The sequence below is a fragment of the Penicillium argentinense genome, assembly GCF_028826775.1.
Source record: "Penicillium argentinense strain IBT 30761 chromosome Unknown utg000005l_segment0_segment0, whole genome shotgun sequence".
In the NCBI taxonomy this organism is placed as follows: domain Eukaryota; kingdom Fungi; phylum Ascomycota; class Eurotiomycetes; order Eurotiales; family Aspergillaceae; genus Penicillium; species Penicillium argentinense.
The window spans coordinates 1,366,599-1,381,000 of record NW_026622664.1 but is presented as its reverse complement, the minus strand read 5'-3'; the positions used below and the strand labels follow the sequence as shown (position 1 = coordinate 1,381,000).

Here is a 14,402-nt window from a genome sequence, read left to right as displayed (position 1 = left end):
GGAAGCAACGTCGAGCTCCTCCGTTATCATGCCATTTGATAAGAGAAATCGGGCCAAGCCCTCGGGTTAACTAAATTACAATTGTACGGCTGTACGACCCGGTTGCCTTTTGGAGGGGCGGCCGGAGAGGCGGTGTACGCTGTCGCCAATCACACGACCTCAAGGCACGAGACATTCGAAAGATGTGATTGATGCACTTCTAGGGGTACGGTGGAGTCTACCCTAAGGTCTGGATGGAGAACGCGGGTCATTACGGAGGCCCTTGCAGTTGAGGCGGTGGGCCAGGATAGATGGATATGTGAGTTGAAAGTGAATTGGAAGGGAAAGGTGTACAGGTTCGATTCAGCTCCATAGACTAGTACTTATAGGTACGTGTCTGAAAATTATTTTAGTATAGTGACTGCTACAATTGGATGCTCACCCTCCCGAGTCTCGCCAGCTGGATGGCTCCGCAACGGCGATGCGGAGGCGTATTGTGTCCAAGCTGTTTTGCCTGTACAACTCCACATCCCCACCGTGAAAACTTGAAGTTGGTTCAAATGCTTGAGAGTTTTTCGCAGAGTGCTGTAGTTAATCGTAATAATTATTTCAGATAGCTAAACCCCACGAATCCCATATCTGATTCACCTGGAGTCATACTCGACCTCAGTGTGCTCCAAACAATCTCGCCCTAAAAACGATGTCATAGTGGGCAAACCCTCACGTGCGGTCCAATCAGTACGGTCGGAAAGCTGACCGCCCCCAACTCGGCACGCAAATCTGGACTAGTACTTTTCCTTTTTATCCATCGGCACCCGCAGGGCTCCTCCACTCTGCGGGTTTCTTATTCTTGTTTCTCCCTTGGGGCGCTCCTCTTTCGGTTACGACAGGCAATTCACTTCCTAACAGCCAAAATTCACTCAGAACTTCCCCCTAGATGCCGCCCTCGACCTGGGAAGGTCCCAATTCACTATGTCCGAGTCACTGCACGGTGGCAGAATCGTGCCCATACTTAGGGGCCACGAACAACAGCACCTCGACTCCACCCCTAGCACAGCAAATGTACTAGAACACCATCCGTTTCCCAACATTATTGCCAAGGCTCCGCTGCTGGATCAGCGAGAGGACAATATGGCCCTTGACAAGAAATCCCTGGACCTGAAGAGCTTGGAGATGCCTTGTTTGAAGGAACGCGGTCTATTTGCTTTGCCCACCGAAGGAGATGGTACGTCTACCCCGAAACACGTGGTTTTTGGAACCACAACCCTTTCCATCAAAAGAAAAGTCGTTACTGACGCGTCAAAAACAGGAAATTGCCTTTACTACTCTTTTTCCGACCAATTGTACAGCAATTTCGACCACGGAGACGAAATTCGCCAAAAGTTGGCCGATCACATGGCCAATCACAAATCATATTTCATGCAATTCGTGGTGGCAGAAGGTGGTGAACGTCGTCGACCCAAGAGATCCGCCGTCACCGCGTACGCTACGCGTTCGGCCGATGTTGCTGCACCTTCGGACGAGGACAAGGAACGTCGCTTCGAGGAGATGGTGGCCACGACCCGAAAGAATGCCGAATGGGGAAGCTCCGAGCATCTGCAAGCATTTTGCCAGGTTTTCCGCGTGGATGTCAATGTGTATACCATGGATGGTGTGCAATCATTTCGCGATGTCAATGCCTCGCCCGATGAGCATCGTGACGTGATTCACGTCGCTTTCCATGTAAGTTTGTGGTTCGTCTGGGCTGTGACAACTGATAACTAATATCTTGGTAGGATTTCAAGCACTATTCTTCCGTACGTCAGATCGATGGCACTCACAAGGGACTTTTCGAGACTTTGCAAGCACCCGTCCTTCCCAAGCAAATCCTCGGCGATGATTCCAAAGAGAGCATCGATACGAAACACAACGTCGATGCGAGAGAGAACAGCGATGCGGAATCCGAAAGGGATATCCCCAAGCACGCCCTCGCCGCCACGAGCAACAACCGACACTCGACACCTACTGATTCCTCCAGCGACTCACACTCCGCACCCACCGATTCAACCAATACCTCACACACCACAGCCTCCGATCCAGCCAATGACTCTGGTCTGGCGGTGGACGTTTTCCCTCCCTGGGACATCCAATCTATTCAGGATGGTCTCGGCGGTCGCTATGATCGCGACACAATTGTAGATATGCTGCAGAAATGCCGCGGCGACATTGACCGGGCATTCGCAGCTCTACTTGGGGAGAAGGAAACGCCCGCCGAGAGGATGGCGGCACCAGCCCAGAGTTTCAACTCCAGCGTGCAAATGTCACGCGAGTCGTCGCCGTTTAGTACCGGCAGCAAACGTTCCGCGGAAGATAGCGGCGACGACTCCGAGGAGCCACGTCCGGCGATCCGTCGGGGTCGCCCCAAGAGACGGATCGTCTCCAACCTCACTCTGGGCGTTGGTATCTCCTTCCGAGACGACCAAAATGAGGTCGTCTCGTTGAATATCCGGGTGAGTTTACCCGACAAAGAATAATCTCTCGGGTTATTGATTAACCCACCCCCGCAGATGAAGGACGAAGGCAAGAAAGACAAAAAAGCAAATTCGGCACTTGAGGAAAGTGCATCAGAACTATCCGAAGCTGCCTCGCCGATAGGCACTCGGCCTCGACGGAGCGGTCGTCTTTCAAAACCCCGCGCAGCATAGCTGTCGCTACAGTGAGTGGATAACTTCTTGAGCTGCTTCTATCAGCTCTCACTTTTGTTTTACTTTCTTGCCTGCATCCGCTCGATTCCCACTTCGTTTTGCAGCGATATATTGCATTGTACCGGCGTTCACGCGAAGAAGTTTTATCTGGCTGGCACATTAAATCTCTTTCAGCGGCATATGCATGATCATCAGCCAGGATTGGCTGCGGAGGCGTTCTGAGTTTACTCTCATGGGAGGGGATTGCCTGGGGCATTCTTCTCAATGAATCACGACATGCATTCTCAGCGAATACCTAGAGACTTTTGAATGTTTTAGCTTAGATGATTTGCAGGTGTTGAGATGCGCAAACTTCTCGACGCCTAATGAGACACAATCTGAACAGCCCAGCATTCGGTTGCTGAGTTGCTTGTACACGCTTTTCTCGTATCCACCTTTTGGAAACCTCGGTCTTATCTCGCGTTCTCTTTACTTGTTTTGTTTGTCACAGTGCAGGATCATATATGAACGACTGGAAGGCTGCAGTGCTTTATCAATTTCGAGTAACACAGGCGCAATGTCCTTCGCTTATCACACTGGTGCAAGCTACCAGTTGCAAATAAAAAAAAATTTTAATTCATGCTCTCTTCTCGTAGTTTCTATATGCTGTTGCAATAATTCAAGACCGCTGGCTAATATCTACAACCATCGGTGACTACCTAGTGCTAGTACACGATAAAATAACATCTATGTACGCGTGCCCTGCATGTACAACGCATGTTCAGACAATCTCATGCACGCTGAACCCGCCCCATGGCGCAATTCAATGCAAATATAGCACCTCTTACTCCTCCAGTAGGAACTTCAGGAAAGTCGTCCCGATCGAAACACCATCATGTTCATTGTCGGTTCTGCTGAGACCGTCTTGGGCCATTTCCTCCTTGAAGATGCCCGCCTTTGCCCTGGTCTGAATAATCTCTGTCTCCATCCATCCCGTGAATTCCGGGTGTCCTTGGACACTGATGAATCGGCGGGGCAGATACATGCCTTGGATCGCGCAGCGCGGCGAGTGGCCGAGGAGAGTGACGCCCTGTGGACAGGTGGAGACGATGTCTTGGTGCATCTGTTGAATGCGCTGATGGAGGAGTATATGTCAGTCTCGCCCGCAGTAAACTTCCTGGTTTTCGGAACGTACGATTTTATCCCGGCCGAACAACTCTTTCCCTTTATCGGTCAAGTCCATATCGCAGACAGCAATTTCCCAGCCCTGGTCGCTTCGTCCAACCTTTGCGCCCATAGCACGTCCGATGATTTGGTGTCCGAAGCAGATTCCGAGGATGCGCACTCGGTCCTGCGCGAGGACTTGCTGTGTGAATTCGACCAGACGGAGGATCCAGGGAATATCTTCAAAGGAGTTGTGTTCTGTCGCATTCCAAGGCCGTCAGCATGCCGTTTGTACGAAGTATGGATGATGTTCATGTTGCATTACTGCATTTGCTGGAGGGCAGGAACACGCACTTGATCCGGTCAGTAGCACGGCATCGATGTCTTCGAGTTTCGGGTATTCCTCGCCGTTCACAATGTCCCATTTCGAGATAACTAGGTCACTCTCCGGGTCCAATTTGTCAGGACCGTCTAGAGCTTTTGCACTCTCCTTTAGTAGCGAAGTGAAGACGCCTGCGTAGCCTCCGTAGCGGGCGTCGATGTTGGGGAGCGGGGTGTCGCATTCCAGGACGGCGATCCGAAGAGGGGGGCGCATTGTTTCAGTGGGCGTACACGATCCTATCTTCCTGTGGAGGATTGAAGTGACTGATCCGGACGTGAAGGACGTAGAATTGTGTAGAGAGATGTCGAAGTAAAAGCGCAATGCAACTTGGGACGGGATGAGGAGTGCGGAGTAGCAGGGCGTTGTTGGCCGCGGCGACTCCAACGGTCTCCAACCACCAAATTGCCGCCTATTATCGGCTGACTCAACTCGATCTTTGCCACTTTGGGACTCAGTCGATGCTGCCAGTGCATGTCCAGCACGGCGATTTTTTGCGATGCTGCATGCGAATCCCTGGTCGATCCGATCTGAGGTTCATGCAGTCTCGACGCGTTACTATCAAACACACTAAGGCAGTCCCGCAATAAGAATCCACCACCCCCTCATTTCTGCTTTTTTCCGTGTCACCTTCTTCCTTAGGGGCCTTTCATCGCAGGCTCTCCCTTGCTTTTTGTATGAAGTGTCGATTCCGCGGGCCTTGCATTTAACACTACATTGATATTGTCTGGTCCTTCTCGAAATGAGCGCTGGTGAAGGGGGGTCCACGTTCGAGGCCACTCCACTATTGCGACATGAGTCAAGCGAGCAAAATATACACTATCGCAGCGTGATCAATTCCAACAGCCAGTCGCAGCATGAAGAAACGAGATACTCAGGTACAGAGACTGAGGAGCAAATAGCCGCTCTCGGTCTCGTCCAAGTCAGCTCGACTGAAGGCTTAAATATCGAACCCGACCTTGAACGATTCTCGTCTCGGGGTTCCCTCTCGGGAAAGAAGAGCAATGCTTCTGTGGCCGACGGACAGAGTGTTAAGAACGACGATGACGACTACGCGGCACGATTCATCGATGTGTCACCGACTCGTTTCTGGCTGATCTTTGTGGGCGTCCTCATCGGCTACCTGATCGGTTTCTTCGACTCGACTCTGATGGCATCAAGTCATCCTGTGATTACCTCTTATTTCAACGCCGCAAATACGGCCTCATGGCTCTCGACGGCTTTTCTGCTTACCTCCACGGCCTTCCTGCCGCTCTTCGGGCGTATCTCCGATGCCTTCGGCCGGAAACCCGTCTACCTCTTCTCCATCACCATGTTCTTTTTCACAACAGCTTGGTGCGGCCTGGCACAGAGCATCGGCAGCTTCATTGCTGCTCGGGCACTATGTGGTCTTGGTGCGGGTGGCGTCTTCTCGATGGGCCAGATTCTCTCAAGTGACCTGGTCCGTATCGAGTACCGCGGTGTCTATCAGTCTTACATCAACCTTTGCTACGGCACCGGGAGTTGTTTGGGGCTGGCGTTCGGTGGGTTTCTGTGTGATCGCATCGGTTGGAGAGGAGCATTCCTCATTCAATTGCCCTTCATCTTCATCTACTTTATCACAGCTGCCGTGACCATCCCAGCGGAACTTGGCATCAAACGCGTGGGATCGGAGCGCATGACGGTCATGCAGCTAATCCGTAGCATTGATCTGATCGGTGCCCTTATTCTGGCTTCTGCGGTTACTGCTTTGATTATGGGATTGAATCTGGGTGGAAATGTCTTCTCTTGGGGGCATCCGCTTGTCATTTGCTCCTTAGTCGCATCTCTTGTTCTAGCCGCCATCCTGGTGCGATATGAGCGCGGTGTACCGCGCGCAGTGCTTCCGGTTGAGCTTCTCTCCAGAAACCCCCGAGCCAGTCTCATCATTGGAAACTTCTTCGGTGCGATTTCCGTTAACACAGTCATGTTCAATGCTCCTTTATACTTTCAGGCCGTCAAGCTCGCCAGCCCCACGGACTCGGGTCTGCGTCTCGTCGCCGCATCTATTGCCGTTACCGTCTCCAGTGTCGGGACTGGCTTTTTGATTACCTGGACGAAACGAATGAAGCCCACTATCATCCTGGGTGGTTTTTCCATGCTGTTGGGTGGATGTGCCGCCGGATCTTTGGGGAGCAACACGTCCTATGCACTTGCCATGCTCTGCGTCGCTTTCTCCAGCCTGGGGCAAGGGTTCACATACCCCTCACTGATGGTCTCGGTACTAGCCACCAGCGAACAGGATGACCAGGCCATCGCAACCACAACCCTTGGCCTCGCACGCAACCTGGGGTCTGTGATGGGTGTGTCCATCAGTAGCTGGATCTTCCAGAACACACTTTACTATGAGCTCGAACGGACCGTGACTGGTGCGGAGAAGGGCCACATCATTGCCCTCGTGCGCAAGTCGATCCGAGCGATTGCCGATCTCGATGCATTGCACCGACACCAAGGTTTGTACTCCAATGCTCCAATAGGCTAAGGTATCTCTCAATGATCTCCCGCTGACAACCTGGACCAAATAGTAATCGGGTCATATGCCAACGCCCTTCGTGCGACATTCTTATCGGCGGCTGTATGGGCTGTTCTCATGCTGCTGCTGCATTCTCGAATTCATCTTCCCCGGCTTGGTAGCAAAAAGCAATGGGATTAGTATATCTTCATCGTCTAGTGTACTGGCAGTAAATTGCCCGACACGACCCTGCCATTGTAGTGGTCCATGCATAATTTCAAATACCAAAATAGACTGATCACAATCTAACTAAAAATAAATATAATATAAATCATAACTATCTCCCGTCAAAGTCCTGGTACATCATACGTCAAATCGCACTGCGTTAGTGGTTGCTGACCGATCGGTCTTCAACCTGGAGGGCCCCACATTTTCTCTCGAATCTCCGCGTTGAATGCGAAGCCGATCCTTTGACACCCACCTTGCATTCGACTGTCTCAGCCATCCTGACGTCGCATCGTGCCGACCCTGAGGCAATGGGCTGGTGAGTAAACTCCCCCGAGACGACAGGCCTCAGCTGACATTCTTGTGCGTCAAAGACTGCTTGCCCTGACTCCTTGCCTCGTCCTGCCCCTCCCGCTACGTTGCCAATACCCCCGGCTCGATCATACAAAGAGAGACGTCAAAAGACTTTGACACTGCGCATAAACACTCCAGACCAGTCGGTCTGCCGCTGATTATACCCAAAACCCTCGCGCGCTGGCAGCGAACATGGCCATTCGAGCACTGTCATCAAAGAGATTTTGTGAATTCGGAATCCCTCGATCGGTCTGGAGGCTGGTTGCCCCGGTTCCTACTGGCGGCTAGATCACAAGGAGGAGTAGGTCAACCGCTGGAGTCGCCGGAATGCGTCTCCGCGGTCACTCCAAGTCCGAGTCACCTCGAGTAGACTCGAGGACGTCGACCCCGAAAAGCCAGAAAGGCAGCTCGCCGCGCGCTGCGGTTGTCAATCGCAAGAAGTCCGATGCGCCTGATACAAAGGCGAAACGGGTCCGAACCGGATGTCTCACCTGTCGGGAGAGGCACCTCAAGTGCGACGAGGCGCTGGGTAGATGTCTGAACTGTCAGAAGTCTGATCGGATATGTCGACGGGGCGTTCGGCTCAATTTCATTGATACGCAGACTGTCGCGCCGCCGCATGTAATCGATCGACCGCATGGCGCCAAGGTGACATTCCGAGACGACTCGCGCTTCATTGCATCTGAATATGTCGGCGGCTTCGAACGGTATCCTCCGCCCCAACCGGAAAGCCCGATCGAGGAGCGACGGCAGCTACATAATGAGGCTTTCAATGCCATCAGCCAAGACTTCTTGACGAGCTTGTTCCAATCGGCAGCCCACTCGTTTGACTCAACTGGCTTTGATGTCCCCCACGACTTTATTGTTGGGCCTGATACTTGGCACGGGCCACATATTGTGCCCGGCGATGAATTGCTCCCGCATGGCACTTCGAATTTTGCACGAAAGCTGGCAACGAAGCAGTTTGGCCCTTCTTCACTAAGTGATCCCGAGCAAATATTTCTTTTACAAACCTTTGTGGACGAGGTCGGACTTTGGATGGAGTCGATGGATTCATTCCGTCATGTATGTTTGTATGATTACATGCCGCCACATGGATTGTTTTCTAACAGGAAAATAGTTCACACAAACTCTACCATACTATGCCGTTGATGAGCCGATGTTACTCAAGGCTTTCCTAGCTTGTGGTGCGCGACACCTCTCGATAACAAACCCTTCGTTTGGAGAAGAGAGAGCGATTCATTACTACGAGAGCACCACGCAGGATCTCATGGTCTTAATGCAAGATCCAAATCGCGATTCGGTCTTGTGCGCGACAACCGCACTCGTCCTCAGCATATACGAGCTGATGTCCGCGCAACCAGCACTCAAGACTAATCATATTGGAGGGTCAAGAGCATTGATCCGCGAGTGTAATTGGACATCAAAGACGCCCGGTCTCGGTGGTGCGTGCTTTTGGATCAATACTTGCGTGGAGTTGCTGAGTTGCTTGCAACATGGCTGGTCGCTCTCTTGGGACCCAGATACATGGGGGGTCGATATGGACATGGATCAAGGGCATCATTTTGCAAAGGGAGAAGAACTGTGGCTCCACCGCATACTCTATATTTGCGGAAAAATAAGTATTTTCCGAGCTGCACGACAGCACCGGCAATCCTCTGATGACGCGGGTATGCAGAATGGCAACCTCAGCTCGGACCTGCAAGAATGGGGTCATTATAACTCCTGGTGTGATCAATGGGCCAAGACCGCGCCGGCGTCAATGCAACCATTGGGTCATATGCAGCCATGGGGCAGAAATGACAGTTCAGTTTTCCCGACAATATGGTATGCTCGACATACTCCATGTAGATTCATTCATTGCTAACCTTCCTGGCCAGGCTTATCAAGAGACCCGCGATTCTTGCCCAGCTGTTCTACCACACATCTCGCATCCTCTTAGCTAAATGCCACCCGATGGAGTCTGACTTCCTGGTAGAGATGAGAGAAATGCAGCATGCCCACGCTTATGATATCTGCGGCCTCATCGTGAACGTGAAAGACCGCGGTGTGGTTAACGTATCAATACGTTGCCTCACCATCGCGGCATCATGTCTCGAGTCCCGCGAAGCTCAAGAGGAGGCACTTCGACTATTGCATTCCACGACTCAGAATACCATCTGGCAGAAGGAACCTATCGAGGACGAACTGAAGCATCACTGGGGATGGCCTGCTCCACACCCGGAAACACTGGATCCAAGCCAGATGCACAACCATGATTACTATGACCTCAAACTGGACCCGGCATTATCGATCTCGAGGGGCTCCGAGATGCACTCGTCTCTTGTAAATCCTTTTTTAAATACGGGGGACTTTTCGACGGACAATCATCCTTATCAGGCATTCTATGTGGCTCCTCATCATGCGCCGCATTATGACTATGGGTCTTACCTTTAATGTTTCTTTAGTGGAGGAGTTCTGGAACGTTTAAGTTCGACATTATGCGAAATACCCTAAAATGCAAATGAAGACCATAATTCCTGTCGGTCACTATTGCTCTTGCCCATTTGATTTTGGTATTTTACAAAATACCATAGAGACACCCGTATGGTTTGTTTATTTGTATTGGGGTGATAAAATGAATAATCTCAATTCAGTATTATTAATCTCAGCCTTGAAGTATATCTCTCCGAAGGTCCATGTAGGGTCGGGATTATCTATTTCAACCCCCATTTTAGAGGTTAATGAACCCTCACCATTCACTTTGCGCTTGGCTTGTGCTTCCCCGCTTGATAGACGACCAGGCTTGAGAGTCGGACACACCTGCCTCTTCGGATGATCACACCAACTCTATCAAAGAAAGTCAACACGAAAAATATTAGTACCTCAATGATAAGGCTTCCATACTCAGCCCCGAGAAATCAGTTTATCGAAGCCCTGAAGAAGGATGGCTGCGTGATGAGAATTCCACCACCCTGGATGCACTCTAAAGGCTCGAATTGAGGTAGAACCGTGGTTCAATAAGGAAGATCACAACAGCAAAGTTGGAGGTAATTATCAAGTTGTTCGGGTACGGTTAAGTAGGCATGAAATCTGACTTCAATACACCAAGCCTTGAATGGAGAGGTACGCGAACCTGTACCCGCCTCATTGGTCGAAGCAAAACGGTCCGCGAGGGAATTTTTCTAGGATCCTTTGTACCAAGTAGGTGATTTATCAAGGGCATGCTTGATCAAGCATATTAAAAAGCCCCAACAGGATCTGGCAGAGGAATTCTGGCCATCGAAACCACAAACTGGTACAACGAGGAGCCACCTACGAATACAACCCACCCTCTATTGTCCATCGCTATAACAATGGATATCAAACCGGGAGGAAAGGCCCAGAAACTGCGCCGCGATGACAAAAACCATCATGCTCTATGCTCGCCACTCAAAAGTTGAATCTTATCATCAAAAACCGGGATATGCACCTCTATACACAGGATAATGTCCGCTAGGTGGGGCTTTCCTTGTCTGGACTGCTGCCGCTTTTATGAGGGCGATCAGCCTCAGGCTCACTTAATGTCAGCACGGGCTTAAACTCGGTGATCACTGTCACAACTCCTTGAGTATTCCACGCGACGGCAGGTCAGCACCTTTATACCCACCTAATGTAGCTGACCGCCTGCCCTAGACTGACGTCACATAGAAGTGCTCCTGTCGCAGTAACGTTTCTACGTCCGCCCCATTCCTTCATCAATAGCCATCTTGCTTCTCTAGTTCTGTCTCCTCCCCCTTTCCTCACACATCCCCATTCGGCCAACATGTTGTGTCTGTCCCCATCAACAGTATCCTCCTCCACCCTGGATACAAAGGATGCCGAGTCGGCGAAGACTTCGGTAGTCCCGAGTCACTCTCACCAGTCGAGGCAGCGAGGGACTGTGATTCGCACCTGCCATTCGAATCCCGGGTGCCGTGGTGTTATCTGCTCCCTCCATTTCTGTCATTCGACAAACTGCGAACGATGTCTATCGTCAAATCAACTCCGACTCGTCTTACTCGAACCAGTTCATTGTCGTCTCAAACATATCCCAGCCTCTGCAGGAGCTGTTAGGTGGAGATCGAAATCCTCTTGAGGTTTCCTACAGATTGACCCTCGATACACAGCACCAGCAAGCGCTTATTCGAATAATGCCCTCAAAAGCTCATGAGCGCGTGATGCAGTCATTTTCAAACGAACTTGTCCTGAAATTATTCGAAATGGGAATTCGTCCAAGAAACTATACTATGAACGCAGCCTCCCGGTACCACGGAAAATCATGCGACAAAGAAGCCGAACAGTCTCTCACTCCGTCAGGGAATCTCCTGACGATGACGACTGGCCTTCGCTCGTTCTTGAAACTGGTCTTTCTGAGTCAGAAGCACAACTGCGAGCCGATGATATTGGTGGTTCTCAAATTCCGACTACAAAGTCAACATGGTTATACTCTTTCACATCCAAAGATCCCCCGAGCGCAGAGTCATCTTGAAACTCTACAACCTCAGATCTACCAACCCTAGAGTCACCCGTGGACTAGAGGCAGAGGTTGGGCGCACCTTGCTCCCTGATCCTGCGTTATCTCAAACAGTCTCCTCAACTGTGTTACAACCTCAATTAGCGGTCAAAGAGATCATCGTTACCTTAAGCAATGTTGAGAATGCTCCACTGGGGCTAGAATTCGAATCTGTGATGCGCCGCCCGCCAGCCCCTAACACAAGTGAAGGAAATATTATATTCACAGCTGAGGATCTTGCTACGTGCTGCCGCTACGCGTTTCCAATACCTTGAACATATAATATCCTTAAGGAATGCTAATAATTCTCCACCGAGGACCTTGCTATGTCTTCACTGGAGGTGAAAGTCCGATCAACTACCCACCCCGACGACGGAAGCGGGCTTTGCATGTGCGAACGGCCAACCTTCGGAAGAAGCTTGGTCTGGGACGAAGGAAGCTTAGAGACATTGAAAGGTCTGGTTCCAGTGCAGACAATTAGTCGAATATTTCGGGTGGTGAATTGTCACGATATGATTCTTTTTGGGCAATCAAGTTGGAAGTGGAATGTTCTGGCCTCCAGCGCGGAGGGTTCATAGAGATACATAATGTATGGCTAGGTACGGTGAGGTTGCGCTCTTGCGCTTCTGGAACAACTCTCGGTCCTGGACAAAATGTAATAATAGGCATGGGAGAACTCAAAGTTCAATTAATCACAAAATGATAGCGTGCATCGTGTGTCATTTTTTGGTGCCATAATAGCAGCACCCTAATCGTCGGAGAAAATTTGACTATGAATATATCAATACCTGCTTCATATTTTCGTGCAACAAACGTAAACATCATGGATGGCATAGGTTCCTCAAACATAATGTATCATATGTTGTAGTGTTACTGTCAATTCAAGGTCTGCTCCAAGAATGATTTTCTCGGTGCCGTGAAATATATTTCGGAATCTGAAGGTCCCCGAAAGTCACAGTCGTTGGTGGCAACCTATTGTAATGACTATTGTAATGAAAGCGATCAAACATTTTCTAAGGAGCTAAGACTGCACATTTTCATATGTCGCATTGTTTCTTCAAGCCATCTGATTGGTAGTTGTACAGAGCTCATTTAACAAATCGCAAGCCAAATCCTCCGGACCTCAGTCAAAAGCGGTGACTTAGGTAAGGCTAATTTGTCGCGGGCAACACACTCATCCGCCGGCACCCACCCAGTACAACAACCCACATCTACAAAAAGCAGAGATCAACTGGGTATGGCTGAAGCATCTGGGAAAAAACAGCAATCTGCAGCCACGCCGGTATACATCCTCCGCGGGCATGCTGCGCCGATACATGCCTTGTATGTGTTCTCCCAGAACTTGCGGCTTGTGTCTGGGGATGCCGAGGGCTGGATCGTCGTCTGGGATCTAGTCACCAAGCGACCGGTGACGGTATGGAAGGCCCATAAAGGCGCCGTGCTCGAAGTCAAGGGCTTTTCAATTCAGGGTGGCGGGTCTGAGATCTATACGTGAGAAGCCCAGCCCCAAATGCTAAGTGAGAATACGTGCTGATTCAGATGACAGACATGGTCGCGATCATAAATTATGTGTCTGGAGGCTTCGCAAGGAAGATGAGGATTTACTTGACAAGTCTCTCCCTGTGGATGCCACTGTTTCTGATCAAAACCAAAGAACTCAGCCGTGGTTGCTTCACTCTCTCCCAGTGAACGCGCTCAATTTCTGCGCCTTTTCTATGTCATTCATTGACATGACCAGCAAGGAGATGTCCGGAGATGAGTCAAAACCGGAAGATGCACCCAGGAAAGATATCTTATTTGCAGTCCCCAATGCCCTTGACTCTGGTGGCATCGATATATTCCATCTGCCCTCCGAGCGTCGGCTCACCACCATCCGGTCGGATCCTGCTATCAAGACCGGCATGGTCATGGGCGTCAACCTTTTTGTAACGCCCTCCGGTGACATCTTCGTGACATCCGCCTACGAGGATGGTCATGTTATGGCCTTTGTCCGACGAGGCCCTCTCGACTCGTCAAGTCTTGATCCGAACTATATCGCTTCGAATCCCTGGACATGGGAAAAGCTCTACGGCAGCCGCCCTCACACCCAGCCTGTTCTCTCTATCGACACCTCTCCCACCCGCGACTTCTTTTTCTCTTCGTCAGCAGATGCATTGATCATCAAACACCCCATTCCAACTAGTAGCCAGAGCTCTACTATCGGGAACCAGGAGGACCTGCCGATGAAAACAATTAATACGAAGCACTCTGGCCAACAGGGATTGCGGATTCGCGGGGATGGCAAGGTGTTAGCCACTGCTGGCTGGGACAGCAGGGTGCGGGTGTACTCGTGCAAGACTATGAAAGAGCTCGCTGTCCTCAAGTGGCACAAGGAGGGCTGCTATGCCGTGGCCTTTGGCGAGGCCAACTCCACCACTCAACCCGCATCTTCTGCCAAAACAGAGCCAGAAGAACCGGACGAAAAAGACAACACAACTCAAAGATACGACGCCTCACTCGCTAATATTCACCAACAACGAAATCACAAAATACAACAAACACACTGGCTGGCAGTCGGTTCCAAGGACGGAAAGATCTCATTATGGGATATCTACTGAAACAAATGCTAATGCTCTTGTACAATAATGCATCGCCACATATCGAGGCAACATAGAG

General features: G+C 50.6%; 6 protein-coding genes across 6 annotated transcripts; 5 read left to right on the top strand and 1 right to left on the bottom strand.

Annotated features, from left to right (window-relative positions):
- Positions 1-951: 951 nt before the first annotated feature.
- On the top strand, positions 952-2,663 carry N7532_005309 (OTU domain-containing protein; the record flags this gene model as incomplete). The annotated part of the gene is made up of 4 exons (XM_056617803.1): positions 952-1,204; positions 1,289-1,701; positions 1,755-2,468; positions 2,526-2,663. 4 exons carry the CDS (start codon positions 952-954, stop codon positions 2,661-2,663), a joined length of 1,518 nt encoding a protein of 505 aa, XP_056473962.1.
- Positions 2,664-3,486: 823 nt separating this feature from the next.
- On the bottom strand, positions 3,487-4,401 carry N7532_005308 (type 1 glutamine amidotransferase; the record flags this gene model as incomplete). The annotated part of the gene is made up of 3 exons (XM_056617802.1): positions 3,487-3,777; positions 3,838-4,064; positions 4,161-4,401. The coding sequence occupies 3 exons, from the start codon at positions 4,399-4,401 to the stop codon at positions 3,487-3,489; spliced, it is 759 nt and encodes a 252-aa protein (XP_056473961.1).
- Positions 4,402-4,927: 526 nt separating this feature from the next.
- On the top strand, positions 4,928-6,685 carry N7532_005307 (putative MFS multidrug transporter; the record flags this gene model as incomplete). Its single annotated transcript, XM_056617801.1, has 1 exon — positions 4,928-6,685. The coding sequence occupies one exon, from the start codon at positions 4,928-4,930 to the stop codon at positions 6,683-6,685; it is 1,758 nt and encodes a 585-aa protein (XP_056473960.1).
- An 837-nt stretch (positions 6,686-7,522) lies between these two features.
- On the top strand, positions 7,523-9,670 carry N7532_005306 (Zn(II)2Cys6 transcription factor; the record flags this gene model as incomplete). The annotated part of the gene is made up of 3 exons (XM_056617800.1): positions 7,523-8,299; positions 8,355-9,061; positions 9,115-9,670. Coding segments are annotated over 3 exons (2,040 nt in total), but the record flags the coding sequence as incomplete, so codon positions are not given.
- Positions 9,671-10,975: 1,305 nt separating this feature from the next.
- Positions 10,976-12,022, top strand: N7532_005305 (uncharacterized protein; the record flags this gene model as incomplete). Its single annotated transcript, XM_056617799.1, has 3 exons — positions 10,976-11,227; positions 11,263-11,608; positions 11,667-12,022. Coding segments are annotated over 3 exons (954 nt in total), but the record flags the coding sequence as incomplete, so codon positions are not given.
- A 962-nt stretch (positions 12,023-12,984) lies between these two features.
- Positions 12,985-14,344, top strand: N7532_005304 (WD40 repeat domain-containing protein; the record flags this gene model as incomplete). Its single annotated transcript, XM_056617798.1, has 2 exons — positions 12,985-13,238; positions 13,294-14,344. 2 exons carry the CDS (start codon positions 12,985-12,987, stop codon positions 14,342-14,344), a joined length of 1,305 nt encoding a protein of 434 aa, XP_056473957.1.
- Positions 14,345-14,402: the final 58 nt, after the last annotated feature.